Genomic DNA, 14,278 nt, shown 5'->3' with positions numbered 1-14,278 from the left:
GGAATAAGATTTTAGTTTGTGTATCAGATTAAATTAAATGGCACTCAGTCTAGAGCAGCAATACTATATACATATAGAAGCAGCACTATCTTCTAGGCATAGTACACAATCATTCAGATATTTATTTCATCACTGGGAGCACATCTTGCAGATGGACAAAGGAAAAGAAAAATGAAGATATTAGGTTTGTTTGTTCATTTGTTTGCCTGAAGAATCTGCCAGCTTGGTTTTTTTTTTTCTTTAAAAAGTTGATGTTTAGTTCATTCTTGACTCCCCCCCTCCCCATGTGCTGTGTATGTGCACATTAGAGTGGGTGTCTGCTGAGGCCAGAGGAATCAGAACTGGAGTTACAGGGGGTTGTGAGTTGCCATGTGGGTGCTGAGAACTGAACTTGGGTCCTCTGCAAGAGCAGCAAGTGCTTTTAACCACCAAGCAATCGCTGTATTTCACAGCTTGGTTTCTTTTCACTTTTTCTGTCCTTGCCTAGCTTTCTTGTATGTGCTGTATTTTCTCCATGGCCATCCTATGAAGCATACATATGCTCTCAATTCCACCTTAGGCTGTCTATATATGATCTTATCCACAGTTTGTTCACTCACCTTCTGTCTTTTCAATGTCTTTACACTCATTTTGAAATTGGGATGATTTTAATGGCATGTAAGAAGAAATAACCATGCTCAGTTGCCATAAGTTGAATCAAAAGTTAGGTTTTCAAAATCCTAATTAGTAGGTCATTACTGATTAGTAAGAAGCCATTAGTCACTGTATAGTCCTGATACATATGTTACTATATAATTCCCCAAATAGATATTTTCTATTATGAATTCCACAGTAATTTGCATTCATTTATATTTTTATAAAATTCAGTATTTTATCAGTTAATTGACTCCAGATGGTTGAGTTGACATTATCTGATAAACAACTATATAGACTATAAAGTACAAATAATTAGGTATGAGAACAATGTAAGATAAAGTGAAGCATGTCTTTGTCATGGTCCAAAGGATTTCATCCTCCTGTCTGAACCTCCCTTTTCTTGACTATAGAATTAGGGGCAGTGAAACTATGGCTCTTTTGCCTTTAATAGTTTATGAATATAGATGTAAGAAAAATCACAAAGATTTCCTAAGGCATAGGTAAACAAAATAGTGTTCTACAGAGGTGTATGAAGTCCCTGTCCATACTAAAAGCAGTAGTAGCCATACTTGAAAGAAGAATAAAGCCTACTTATTTTTTGTCACAATTAAGTTATCCTATATACCTTTCTTTACTTCTTATGCCGTGTCTCGCTAGGTAGCTGGGTGGCTGGCCCCAGATGTCCTCCTCCTCCTGCTTTTCTCATTCCTAAATATCTCTCTCTCCCCAGATTTCTCCTTCTATTTATTCTCTCTGTCTGCCAGCCCCACCTATTCTTTTTCCTGCCTTGCTATTGGTTGTTCAGCTCTTTATTAGACCAATCAGGTGTTTTAGACAGGCAAAGTAACACAGCTTCACAGAGTTAACCAAATGCAACATAAAAGAATGCAATATATCTTTGCATCATTAAACAAATGTTCTACAGCATAAACAAATGTAACACATCTTAAAATAATATTCTACAACACAAAACTCCTGGTTTGAATCACAGAAACTAGGAAATTTTTCCCAGATGTGGCAGATTAAGGTTAAATCCATGGTCTTTCTAGTTTTAAAAAATATTATTTTTAATTAAGTGTATGTCCATGAGTGTGAATAGTCATGGATGCCAGAAGCATTGAATTCCCTTGGAGCTTGAGTTACAGGAAATTGTAAGCCATCTGATGTACACACTGGAAATTAAACACAAGTCTTCTTCAAGAGCAGTATATGCTCTTAACTGTTAAGCCTTCTCTGTGGCCCCTAATCCATATTCATCATATAAGCCATTGTTATATTTACTTGCTCTAAGACTACAACTCTTCACAAAACAAGTTACATGAACATGAGCTCTTTGAAGAAACAATAATGAAAAAAATAGCTATAAATGAATATGTATATTCTAGTTTGTTTTGGCCTGTGATAATATGCCATTTGTCCTGGTATAATTAGTAATAACATCTCATCATTCTCAAGTGTCCCATTTACAAGTTACCCTGTCTCTATAGCAGACTTTTGGATTTGAATACTCCCTAACCCATGGAACTAAGACCTCAGTAAGATAAGATGTTTGAATCTGAGTTCTGTGACTGGTCTTAGAAATAAGTGGTGCCAGGAAAAGTGTAATGACTGTGCCTACAAAGAAAGAATAAACAGCCAACTGCATACTGTATTTTTTATAAACTGAACGGCTGCTGTAAGGGTGGATGCTCAGGTATCACAGAAACTCTTGGTTATAGGAATGACACAATTCTTATAAATACATAGTAGAGAGGATTATCTGAAAGCACTGGAAGAGTCTATATTAAATATAAAGCTTTTCCATTGCCTATCATGATATCTAAAATTCTTCTGTAGTCAAAATTAATTTATGTGGGTTTTATTTCTTCTTTAGTCCTGGACTGATATCACAGTCTGCTAATCACAACACTTGATTACAAAGGAATCAGTTTGGGAGCAAAAAGCAAAGTTCCCCAGGATGGAGCCAGATCAGAGGAAACTTACACTAAACAAGAATTCTGTTTAGTGCATCCATGGCCCCTTTTAGTATCTACACAACACTTGCACCTTTGTGTCATTCAATACATTCTACAAGAGTTCATGGAAGTTATAAAAAAACAACAGCTAATGCTTGTTATTGCTCTCGTACTAGTTTAAACAATGTATCCATGTTCACTTGGCTTTATAAAACTGTGGCTTTGGCTCAAATACCATTATTGATTAAACAAGGTAATCCCCTAATACAGTTGTGAATTTTCTGCGTTTTTCTGCACAGATGAGGTAGGACTGGGGTTGCAATGTCATGCCCAACCTGGGTTTCAGGTTTGGAACTAGCTCATGTGGAAAATGTAAATGAAACTGCTGAAGTAATGCTGTAAAAAACAAGAACATTTCCATCCTAGCCAGCTGTTCTCCAAGGCAATGTCTTCTCCCTGAACAGAAAAGGAAATAAGTTTAAAGACTATTTACTAAAATTAATATCTAATATTTGGATATCATTTATGAAATCAGGAACTTAAAGTAGGTTAGAAGACATCATGAGAATAGTCTCTCAAATCTCAAAGATTTGAAACTAGCACTTCATCAAAGAAACACATTCCTTTATTTCCTTATATCAGATCATGGACTTTTTAAGATTTTGTTCCCATCTCTGACTTCTCTTGTACAATGCAACAGAGCTCATGATGTGCTATAGAAGGTCTTTGGGATGTGACATTTTGTTCTTACAGATCCAAGGGAAGCCCATTTCAATTGATCTATTGAGTACTTTCCTTAGTGATAAAGATGTAGCCAATCTTCCAATATTTCATAGCAGAAGCAGTATTTTCTAGTTGGAGATGACATGATAAACTACAAGGCAAGATTCTAGCTTTACTTGGAGTTGTCATATCTCTCCTTTCCTTTATATGGGTTTCAGTTTCTCATACTTGTTACTGAATTTTTGCTGTAGAAGTTTGACTACAACCCCAACATTCATAAGTTAAAAAGTTTCTGAGTAGCCAGCCACAGTTTCTCAGCAACTTTAGCTTTATTTTATTAACTAAGGCATATTTTGAATAGAAACAAGTGCTCATTACTTTAATGAAACCATCCTCTCCTGTAAGAAGTAATGTTATATGTAAGAGCAGGGATGGAGGACACCAAGAAAACAAGGTCCTTTAAACCAATGATTGAAGCTCATATGAACTCAGAGGCTGAACATGCACAGGGCCTGCACAGGCCTACACCAGGTTCTCTGCATATATACACACCCATCTCTGCATACACACACACACACACACACACATACATATCATGGCTTCCAGTTTAGTGTTTTTATGGGATTCCTAAGTGTGTGAATGAGTGAGTCTCTGATTTTTGTGCCTTCTCTTGAGCTCTTTTCAACTCCATTGTTGTTTGTGTGGTAGTTTTTGTTTCATTATATTTTACTATTATCCCATTGAAACCTGTTTGTATTCTAATAAGAGACAAGAAAGGGAATGGATCCAGATGAGAGGTGAGGTGGAGAGAAACAGGGAAGAGTAGAGGGAAAGAAAACTGTAATCAAAATCTATTATGTGAGGAAAAAAAATATTTTCAAGCAAAAGAAAAATACTAAAAAAAAAAAGTATTAATTTTAAGTATTAAGAATTAGCCAGTCTGGAGCAGGTTGCTTCAGACTGAGATGGTATGAATGAGTCATTGTTATACTTTAAAATTATATACATGTGAATGTTTTCTTACCTAGAGAAAAGGGAATGAAAGCTTCCTTTCTAGTAAAACATCCACTGTTGTCCAGAAATCGCTCAGGATAGAATATGTCTGGGTCTTTCCAGTACTTTTCATCAAAGTGAACAGAATAAAGATTTGTAATGACTGTTGTGCCTTTAGGAATGGAATAACCACGTACAATTGTATCTTCAGAGGTTGCATGGAAAATCCCCAGTGGAACTATATTACAGAATCTTAAAACTTCATGTAAAACTGCTTCAGTATAAGGCATTTTACACTTGTCTTCCCAAGAAGGCTTCCTACTGTAGCCCATAATTAAATCAATCTCTTTATGAACTTGTCCTGTCAGAGAAACATTAAAATTATGGAATTCTTAAAATTATATGTAAACTTATTTCTCTTTGGGGTACAATAAATGATAACCCATAATAAATCAACAGAATTGAATGTATCTCTATTTGAAATTTTCATCTTCTGGTAGTTACATGAATTAATTATATACCCCCTATACCTTGCATTAGTAATAATCAACACTCTGGGTAAAGTCAAGAAAAAGATGATGAATAAATGTGTCATCATCCTAGAATCAGAGTAGTATCACTGTCGGCAAAGAAAATAACAAAATGTTAGTCCTGAATAAGTGAAAGCAGAGTTCAGATCCCAGCTTTGTGGCTTCTAGACACTCATCCTTTGTCATCCTTTATTAAACACACATATTAAGATCCATTTTTAAGTTGTTGTTTTTTTTTAACATAGTACCATTCTACATATCCAAGGTTGGTTTTAAACTTACTATGCAGGCTACAGTGGCCTTGAACTTAAGATTCTCCTGCCTCAGTCTCCTGAGTTCTGAGATTAGAAGAATATCACCACCATGACTAGCCTTCAGATGATTTCTTTCCTTTCTTTCTTAAATTTGCATTGAAATACTAGATTTGAAAACTATAATAATGAGATATTTCCCTTCTTGGCTACCACAGGTGGAGTTCCTAAAACTATTTTATACATGGCCAAACACTCCAATGCATACACAAGCCCTATATGTAAGGAGAGACCCTGAGGTCAAGAGTATCCTCACCTTGAATATTAGGATAAAGAGCCATGAAAAGAACTGCCCAGCGTAGCACATTTGTTGTAGTTTCAGTTCCAGCAATGATGAGTTCACCCACTGAAAAAATCAGATTCTCTTTGGAAAACGTAGATAAAAGATCATTTTCACCTTGATCCATCTCATCTAAATAGGCATCAACAAAATGCTGAGGTAAATGAGGCTTTCTGTTGACTGCCGCTTTTTCAATAAGTCCTTCAAGGAAATCATAGACCACATCTGCATTTCTGAATAGCTTTTGATGTTTTCCAAAAGGTAATATGCCAATCCATGGAAATGCATTATACAGGAAGACAGGAGCACTGGCAGCTAGTTCCACATTCTCACTAAATAACTCAATCATGTGCTGAAAATCAGTGTCTTCATAAGTAAATCGTTCTCCAAAAAGGATAAGATTAGTTATGTTTGAAACAGCACTTGTTATTAGTTGTTTGAGGTCAAAAGGTTTACCTTTGTATGTTTTAATAGCATCAATTAGAAACTGGGTTTCTTCTAAGATTTTAGATTCAAAAGATTTTTGGCCACATCCAAAATAGTGAAAACTGTTAACAGCCAATCTTCTGTGATCAATCCATCCTCGGCCATATCTGGAATTGAGTAAGCCTAAAAGAAAGTATTAAAAATAACGTGTAATTCATATTTCTCTGCATTTAAAATGTTGTGAAATAAAGAAAACATGAGGGAAAAATTCAAAGATGGATAATCAGTGATTTTAGCCCCCAATTATCTAAGTACATGATTGGATCCTAGTTGATGCTGCTCAAAGCCACAGAACATAGATAAACCTATTCCTCATGAAAGGACTGTCAGAAAGACCTATAATTCTCATTCTCTTACCACAAGAAACTCTCCAGTCTTATTTGTAATCAAACACAGATAAACTAGGTCTATATAAATCTACTACTTAGCTTTCCTCATATATATATATTTCCATATATATATAATGAAAGACAAATGATTTTATGTTCTATAGACAAAATTTAATTTTGGATTAAACAAATACCCCCAAATACGAAGTTTTTGTTTGAAAGAAACTAGATTTTTACAATAAAAATTTCCTTCTGTTGAAGGTTCATGATACCCAACAAGGTAACTATGCCAAAGTCAAGGGCAGCCTTGAATTGTTCAAAGTAATAGAAATGCTCATGTATAATAATATAAAAGACAAACATGAATTCAAAACTTGTTATTATTACCTAGATTTTGCCTACTTAAGCAAGATACTAAAATTTTTCTTGAAAGTAAGTGTGGAGGTCTCATTACAGAATTTAGAACATTACTGTAAAAAAAATCAGATACTAGTTCTATCTGGTGTCAACATTCTATTTTAGATTTTTCTGTTGCTGCTTTCTCCTTGATTGTGTCAATTTTTAGCTTTTCTTCCTTGTAGAATATGTACTCATCCAAATATGATCATTACTAAGTCCTACAAAAAGCCTGTCCTTTGTATAAACTCTACAGCTTTCCATTTATACAACATAATGATGAGTAGTTAGGAAAGTCTGCTTTACTTTCTGTAAGCTTGTACATGATAAAAAAAGTCTGTCACCAAGTACTCAAGGTTGTGACCAAAAGGAAACTTCTGATTCATGATGTGTGTGTGTGTGTGTGTGTGTGTGTGTGTGTGTTTTGTGTGTCTGTGCACTCCTAAATTATTTCAGTACTTACCAAGTACTAATTCTTTAAAGCATTACTTATGTTTCTTAGAATTGAATGGTAATAAAACTAGCATGTAATAGTCTAAAACATTATTGAATGCAGTCTGATGGCTCCTCAAATCTAGGTTTCACAAAGTACAAAGCAATCTGTCTACAGTAAAATTAATTACAATAAAGAATGTGATTTAAAATAGGTTCATTGAACAGTTGAAAAAAACATACCTCCCATTTTTGTCATCTTCATGAACAAAGGAAAGCATGGTCTATCTGCAAAAATTTCACTTTGATGAACAAGGCATTCTTTTACTACATCATAGCCATTTAGAACCACAGTTGATATGCCTCCAAGATCTAAACTGAAAATCTTTGAGAAGAAAAACAATATTCAAACAGCAAAATGTTCAGCGAAACAACCACATAATCCACATGTTCTAAACCTATCCCTTCTATTATTTGCCACTTCTGTAAAAACATAAGGATTTGTTACTTGACAATATCTAGACAGCATGATTCATTATACCTCTCCCTGCCTGGAACCATCTTATAAGGTAGAATGGAAAGAGTACTGGACACAGGAGGCCTGTATTCCACTTTAAGTTACTAGGTAAAACAAACAAATACAAAATATATTTGTCTTAGATACTCTATTAGGATTCATTCCATCTCAAAATATTTATTACATAGGAATGTCATTTTATTTCCAAGACAAATTTATAACTAGCACCATCTATTATTATATCAGCTTGAAGTGGGGGGCAGAGACTGAAAAGTCAAAAAGACAATTTTGAAATTCAAGCGCATATATATGTATATAGTCTCAATTGTATTTGCCTTTCTAAATCCCGGGGTTCTAAGGGAACTTAACTTTAGAGGAAAGATATTTACCATGTATACATAGGTAGATACCTTTCATCCAAGGGGAAAGCAAAGTAGGATAGCCCTATAACTTGCTGGAGTTGTTTCCCCATGTTGTAGTGTGATTTCTTTTGCTGTAATAAACACCATGACCAAAAACAAGTTAGGGGAGGAAAGGGTTATTTCATCTTTCACTTCCAGATCATAGTTCATCAATAATGGAAGTTGGGGCAGCAATCTGGTGACAGGAACCATGGAGGAACCATGGAGGAATAATAAGCAGTATTGGTTTATCTCTTAGCTTTGTTATACAGCCCATGTACACCTTCCAGATTTCTTAGTTGGGTTTCTATTGCTGTGATAAAACAGCATGACCAAAAGCAACTTAGAGAGGAAAGGATTTATTTCATGTTATACTTCCATATCACAATACATCATGAAGGAAGTCAGGGCAGGAATGCAAGCAGGGCAGGAACTGATGCAGAGGCCATGGAGAACTGTTGCTCTTGAATTTTTGTAGCACTCACGACCACCAGTCTAGAGATAGTACTGCCCACCGTGAACTGGGTCCTCTCTCATTAATCATCAGTCAGAAAATATGTACCACAGGCTTGCCCACAGGCCAATCTGATGGGGGCATTTTCTAAATCAAGGTTCTCTCTTCCCAAATGACTCTAGCTTGTGTCAAGTTGATATAAAATTAGCCAGCACACTAGGGATTGTGCCCTACTCCCAATGAACTGGGCCCTCCCATATCAATCATCAGTCAAGACAATTTCTTTTGAGGCCCTGGGACAAAGTGATTGAGACAATTCTTCAAGTGACGTTCCCTTTTCCCAGGTGACTCTAAGTTGCATCAAGTTAACAATAAAAACTAATCAAGACACAATAGGGCCACCTCAGGTTCACTTACAATGTCACTCCTCCTGAAGTGTATTTTAACTAACCTAATGTAAAGGCCTAACCCAGTGAAAATCATATTTATCAATAAGTCCTAAAGACTGCTTATCACTATCCTCTCAGGAATTGCCCAAGAGCTTCTTACAGCTAAAATACCGGGATAAGCCTTATCTTTGTGCAATCAACCAAGGTAGATTTAATCATGATGCATTATGCTTTGGAAGAAAACAGGAGGTCTTAGCTGATAACAAAAGTTCTTTGTTGTAGAATATTATTGTAAGGTGTTACTTTTGTTTATGTTGCATTTGTTTAACTCTGTGAAGCTGTATTACTTTGCCTGTCAAAAACACCTGATGTCTAATAAGGAACTGAATGGTCAATAGCAAGGTAGCAGAAAGGATAGGCAGGGCTGGTAGGCAGAGAGGATAAATAGAAGGAGAAATATGAAAGAAAGAAAAAAGAGATGGAGGAGTGAAAGGAAGTAGCAGCCAGAGAAGGAGGACTCCAGGAGCCATCCATTCAGCTACACAGCAAGCCACAGAGTAAGAGTAAGATTTACAGAAGAGAATGGAACAAGGCCAGAGGCAAAAGGTAGATGGGATAATTTAAAGTTAAGAAAAGCTGGCAAAAAAAACTAAGTCAAGCTAAAGCATTTATAATTAAGAATAAGCCTCCGTGTATGATTTATTTGGGAGCTGGATGGTGTGTCCCCCCCCAAAAGAAAAAAGAGTAAAATACAAACAACAATTCCTCATGAGTACGACAGCAAAAGTGATAAACATTACCAAGAGGAAATACAACCAGTCCCACCCGAGTCTTTGGCACAAAGGTGGGCCCTGGAACAGAGAAGTATGTACATTTAGAATGTTAGGAAAAGAGTATAGATTTTGTACACAGTGGCATAAGTTTCAGGCCATGGAGGAGTTTTTAGCACAAAGAGAATTGCTACCAGATAAGCAAATGAGAAATCTTTTCAGTTCCCAAAGCAGTATTAGTGTTGTTAAAGAAAAGTCTTCCTCCAGAAATGTATTCAGTGAAAATTCTACAAGAATGGCATTCATTTATAGGAAGTGGTACTGATGCAGGAAATAAAACAACTTCATCATTTTGCCAGAATGGTGCAAGATCTTGGTGTTGAAAGCTATGTCCATAGGCAGAACAGAGGGAGAATATATTTCAAGGAAAGTCTTCAGATTATGGTTACTAGAGATAACAGAAAAGAGGACTAATCACTTAAGAAAGCTATTTTTTAATCTACCTTTACTCTAGAAATTGAGATAGTTGTCTGTTAAGAGAGTAGAACTGGGGGAAATTTTACTTGATTTAGTTGTATATTATGCTTAAGAATTTTTAGTAAAGTTTCATCAATCAAACTGCAAAAAAAAAAACTGTTTTGATCTACGGAAGGGTCCAAGATTAGGTTTATTCAATCACTGATTTTTTGAACAGTTTTAAAATGTCTATTATGAGATAACTGTGCTAGCAGAGATGTAAACAGAAATACATCAAACATTCTTGCCCTCTAGAAGTTTCTGTATCATCTTCACATAACTTCTTCTCCACCCAAACTAACTCTACATAGAAAATTTTACTGTATCAGTTAATAACCACACTTTTAAATCCTTCAAGGTGTTTAGTTTCTGTTTGAATGTGAAATGTTTCCCACAGACTTGTGGTTGAATACTTTGTCCTCAGCTGCAAACACTGTTTTGAGAGACAACTGAACCTTTAGGAAGTGGAGGTTAACAGGAGGTAGTGGGTTGCTGGAACATGGTAGTGAGGGCCATATCTTGGCCCTGGTTCGGGCCAAGTTGTCTCTGCTTCCTAGTTGGTACAAAGTAAGGAGCTACTGTAAACTCTTGACACCAGAAACTGACCCACAAGCTGTCACGATAAACTGTACCTTCTGCACCGTAAGCCCAAATGAATCCTTCCTTTCTTAAGTTGCTTCTGTGAGGTGCTTGAGCACAAGAGAAAGATAACTAACAAAGGTCTTGGACTCATGTTGACTCAATCTCCTCCCAAACCACACATTCAACTGCTCAGCATGTATACTGTTCTTACTGTGAAGTTATAAAAGAACTTGACCAAACATCTTATCACCAAATCTTAAATGTATCCTAAAGGCTTATATGTTAATGATATATCCTTGAAAGGGGGATCCTGCCCCCTCCTCTTCACTCCTTTTTGCTTCTTGGCTGACATGATGTAAGCAGTCTACTTTGCCATATACTCACACCATGATACACTGCCTCACCACAGTTCCAAAAGTACTGAGGTCAACCTAATGACTTAAACATCCAAGATAGAATCCACAATAAATCTTTCCTTTTTGTAAGTTGATTATCTCAACTATTTTGTTTCAGTAATGCAAAACTGGCGTTCACACCTCTATACTATGGTTCAAGCCACCCTTCTTGCCCTTGGTGTTTGCTGTATTCTTGGTGTGCTTTCCCTAAGATGATCTTATAGCCTGCTCCTTCATTTCCTTTTAAGATGTCCCTGCAATGACGCCTGCTCTGACTAACTTAAAATTCAGCCCCCCAGTAGTGTCCATTTCTATTATCCTAGTTTAGCTTCTCTAGTGCTCCATACAATTCTAATATATTATATAATTTACTTATATTTATTTTGTTTGTCTTCCCCCAAATAGAATGTATACTACCTAGAGACAGAGATCTCTGTTTTGTTCACTACTCTATCACCAGCACTCATGATAGTGCATGGCTTATGATGACAATTGATATATGTATGCTGAATTAATGAATTTTGGCAGAAATGTATTTAAGAATATTATTACAACATCATTGGCTAAGTACTAATAACAAACAAATGTACATAGTGCTACTGCTGATAAGTGACTGCCACATTTTCAACCTTTGCTTGGTCTGTTTCCTCATTTGGAATGCCTCTCTTGATTGCCATACTACCTAAACCATATCAACTCTTTAGAGACCATATTCCATGTAGTTTTTAAAAATATATACATTTTTATTCTCTTTACTTTGAGCCATCACAGCTCATATAAAAGCTTCCATGACATTAATTTAATACTAGTTTGAACCTGAAACATTTTCATCTGTCTGGCTTCTAAATTATAAATACTTTAAAAATGACATTTTTTCATTTTTAAATTCTCTACAGAACCCCACTCAGTGCCTTGAATAAGTTCTCCATAAGATAAATTAATAAACTGCCAATTCTGTTTGCTGTAATGCAAAATAATCATCTTTATTGCCCGTAAGAGTATTGCCTGAAAAAGTCTGACAAATCCACTTATATCAACTTTGCTAGCTATGGAATGCTGCTCAAAATCTACATTAAGAATCTAATCACAGCAGAAGCTAACACAATCAAGAGTGAATCTCCAAAGAAATGGCAATTTATGCTGCAGCACATTATGTAAGATTGCTCAAAAATAAATATGAACCTTGGGCACTGCTGTTTTCCTTTCAAAAATTATAAAGGATTAAACTCACAGTGCACAAAAGTAGGAAAGTTCAGATTTATTTTTTATTTGACTACACATCTCAAATTAAAAAGGGAGATAGTAGAAAAATAACTTACATAAACTGCTTCCTACAGCCTTTCTGAAGTACAGGAGGTAACAGTCTCCTACTGTACAAAAAAATGGTTATTATTTTAACAACTTATACTAATCTTGACACTGTCAGAATTGAGAACTACCTCTAAGATAAGGAAGGGAAGGCCTTCAGAGGTGTTCTACAGCTAGAAGATCAAATGCAGCAGTAGTTCCAAAACCAAACAACACAATGTTTGCTCTGCACTGCATACATTTTTAGTTTTGCTCCTTGCACTTTTCCAGCTCTCATCCCAGGTTAGCCTTATTGGATGTGCAGTAAATTAATAGTCATTGTCGTAAACAATGCAGTTTCCTCATTGCACCAGAAACAAAATTAATTATGCCAAATTCTAAGCAATTCAATCTAATCAACCTATTCCTTGACAACAGTCTTCCATACACTTATATTTTAATTTTAGTTTATTTTAATAGACCTATATCACTTGTCCTATATGAATATTCATAGTAAATAAAGAATTCCTTTCTGCTCAAATATTTATGTATAAAATTTTAATTTCCTATTCAATGAGAACACATTTCAAATAACTGGTTTAAGATAATTTTAAATTTGTAGGGATAATAAATTTCTATTGGACTGGGTATGTGTCTCAGTGGTAAAGCCCATGTCAGTCTGTATGGTCAACTTCTCATACCACTAAATAAATGTTATCATTTACATATAGTAACAAAAACCACATATAATAGCCAATATATTTGGGTAGCATATTACTGCTTTTGGTTATCACTATTCTAAGTACCCAGATGAGGGAAACTCAGGGTTCAGAAAATTAAAAGGCAATTTTTTAGTGTTAAATCTTAAAAAAAATAAATAAATAAATTAAATGGCAACTTGCAATACTAACCACTAACTCTGTCCTAGAAACTCAATGTCTTCATTTCCCCGCCCCCCACCCGCAAGCTCGGGGGCCACAGGGCCGAGAAGTTCCTGTAAGAGGCAGCTGAAGGGCAGGCATCTTGGACCCGCTAAAAGTCACACAGCGCACGCGCAGGCGCTCGCCCGTGGGCGGGAAACTCAACCCGAAGCGCCCCTGGTGTGGTAGCGGTGAGGCCGCTTCTGGTTGGAGGCGCGACCCTCGAAGCGGGTTGCCCTGGACGGACGGCAGGCCCACGGGGGTCTCTGGCCGCTGCTTCTGACGGGAGGAAGGTCTGCATCGCGGCCTACCTCGCCATATACCCGGCTCTGCCTCCTCATGTAGACGTGGGGGAGCTCGGCAGACATGGCCAGGGAGCCGATGTTGCCAAAGAATGGCAGCCGCGGTGGCCCCGGGGGGAAGCCCGCCGGTCGCCGCTGCCTCAGCAGCTGGCGGACCACCAGCACGAGAAGCACCAGGAGGAGAGCGCCCGCGAGCGCCGCTGCACATGCCTGGACTCCCGGTGGCTCCCACATCGGCCCGGACTAGGCGGCAAACCATGGCGCTGAGGCCGGGGCGCCCTCCAGCCCTGCCACACTCCCATTGGCCCGATGCCTCGACGGCCCGCCCTATCTCCACGGCCATTGGTTCGTTGAGTGTGGGCTCAGCGCCCTTTGGGTCAGCCACCTCCAGGATCTTCCCTGCTCAGTAGTGACATTTGCAAACCTTTGGATTTGCCTTGGCCCTCGGTGAGCGCCACCATCGCGGGCACGCAGCCCGAGGGCCCCTTTCCAGAATGTTGTCAGTAGGCTGGTCATGGGAACTTTGCTCTCTGGGCTAGGTGCTTCTTGTCTCTCTGGATGCGGGTCTTGGACAGGTCTATACAGTTGCCCGGTCTGTTTATTTCAGTCTATGGATGGTGAAGAGGTTATCAGAACTGCAGTCTTTAACTGGGTCTGATAATATCCAGAACTTC

The 14,278-nt window shown here is 37.3% G+C and overlaps 1 protein-coding gene across 2 annotated transcripts; it reads right to left on the bottom strand.

Annotated features, from left to right (window-relative positions):
• Nucleotides 1–953: 953 nt before the first annotated feature.
• LOC131915322 (vitamin D 25-hydroxylase) lies at nucleotides 954–13,850 on the bottom strand. 2 transcript variants are annotated; one of them, XM_059268474.1, is made up of 5 exons: nucleotides 13,614–13,850; nucleotides 7,315–7,456; nucleotides 5,405–6,037; nucleotides 4,339–4,668; nucleotides 954–3,047 (listed from the first exon to the last, which is right to left on the bottom strand). In XM_059268474.1, the coding sequence occupies exons 1-5, from the start codon at nucleotides 13,836–13,838 to the stop codon at nucleotides 2,836–2,838; spliced, it is 1,542 nt and encodes a 513-aa protein (XP_059124457.1). In that variant the 5' UTR covers nucleotides 13,839–13,850; the 3' UTR covers nucleotides 954–2,835. The 2 variants fall into 2 exon arrangements, with proteins under 2 accessions (XP_059124457.1, XP_059124449.1); XM_059268466.1 differs by lacking the exons at nucleotides 7,315–7,456; nucleotides 13,614–13,850 and adding an exon at nucleotides 6,631–6,693.
• Nucleotides 13,851–14,278: the final 428 nt, after the last annotated feature.

The sequence above is a fragment of the Peromyscus eremicus genome, chromosome 1, assembly GCF_949786415.1.
Source record: "Peromyscus eremicus chromosome 1, PerEre_H2_v1, whole genome shotgun sequence".
Lineage (NCBI taxonomy): Eukaryota > Metazoa > Chordata > Mammalia > Rodentia > Cricetidae > Peromyscus > Peromyscus eremicus.
This window is presented reverse-complemented; position numbering and strand designations above follow the sequence as displayed.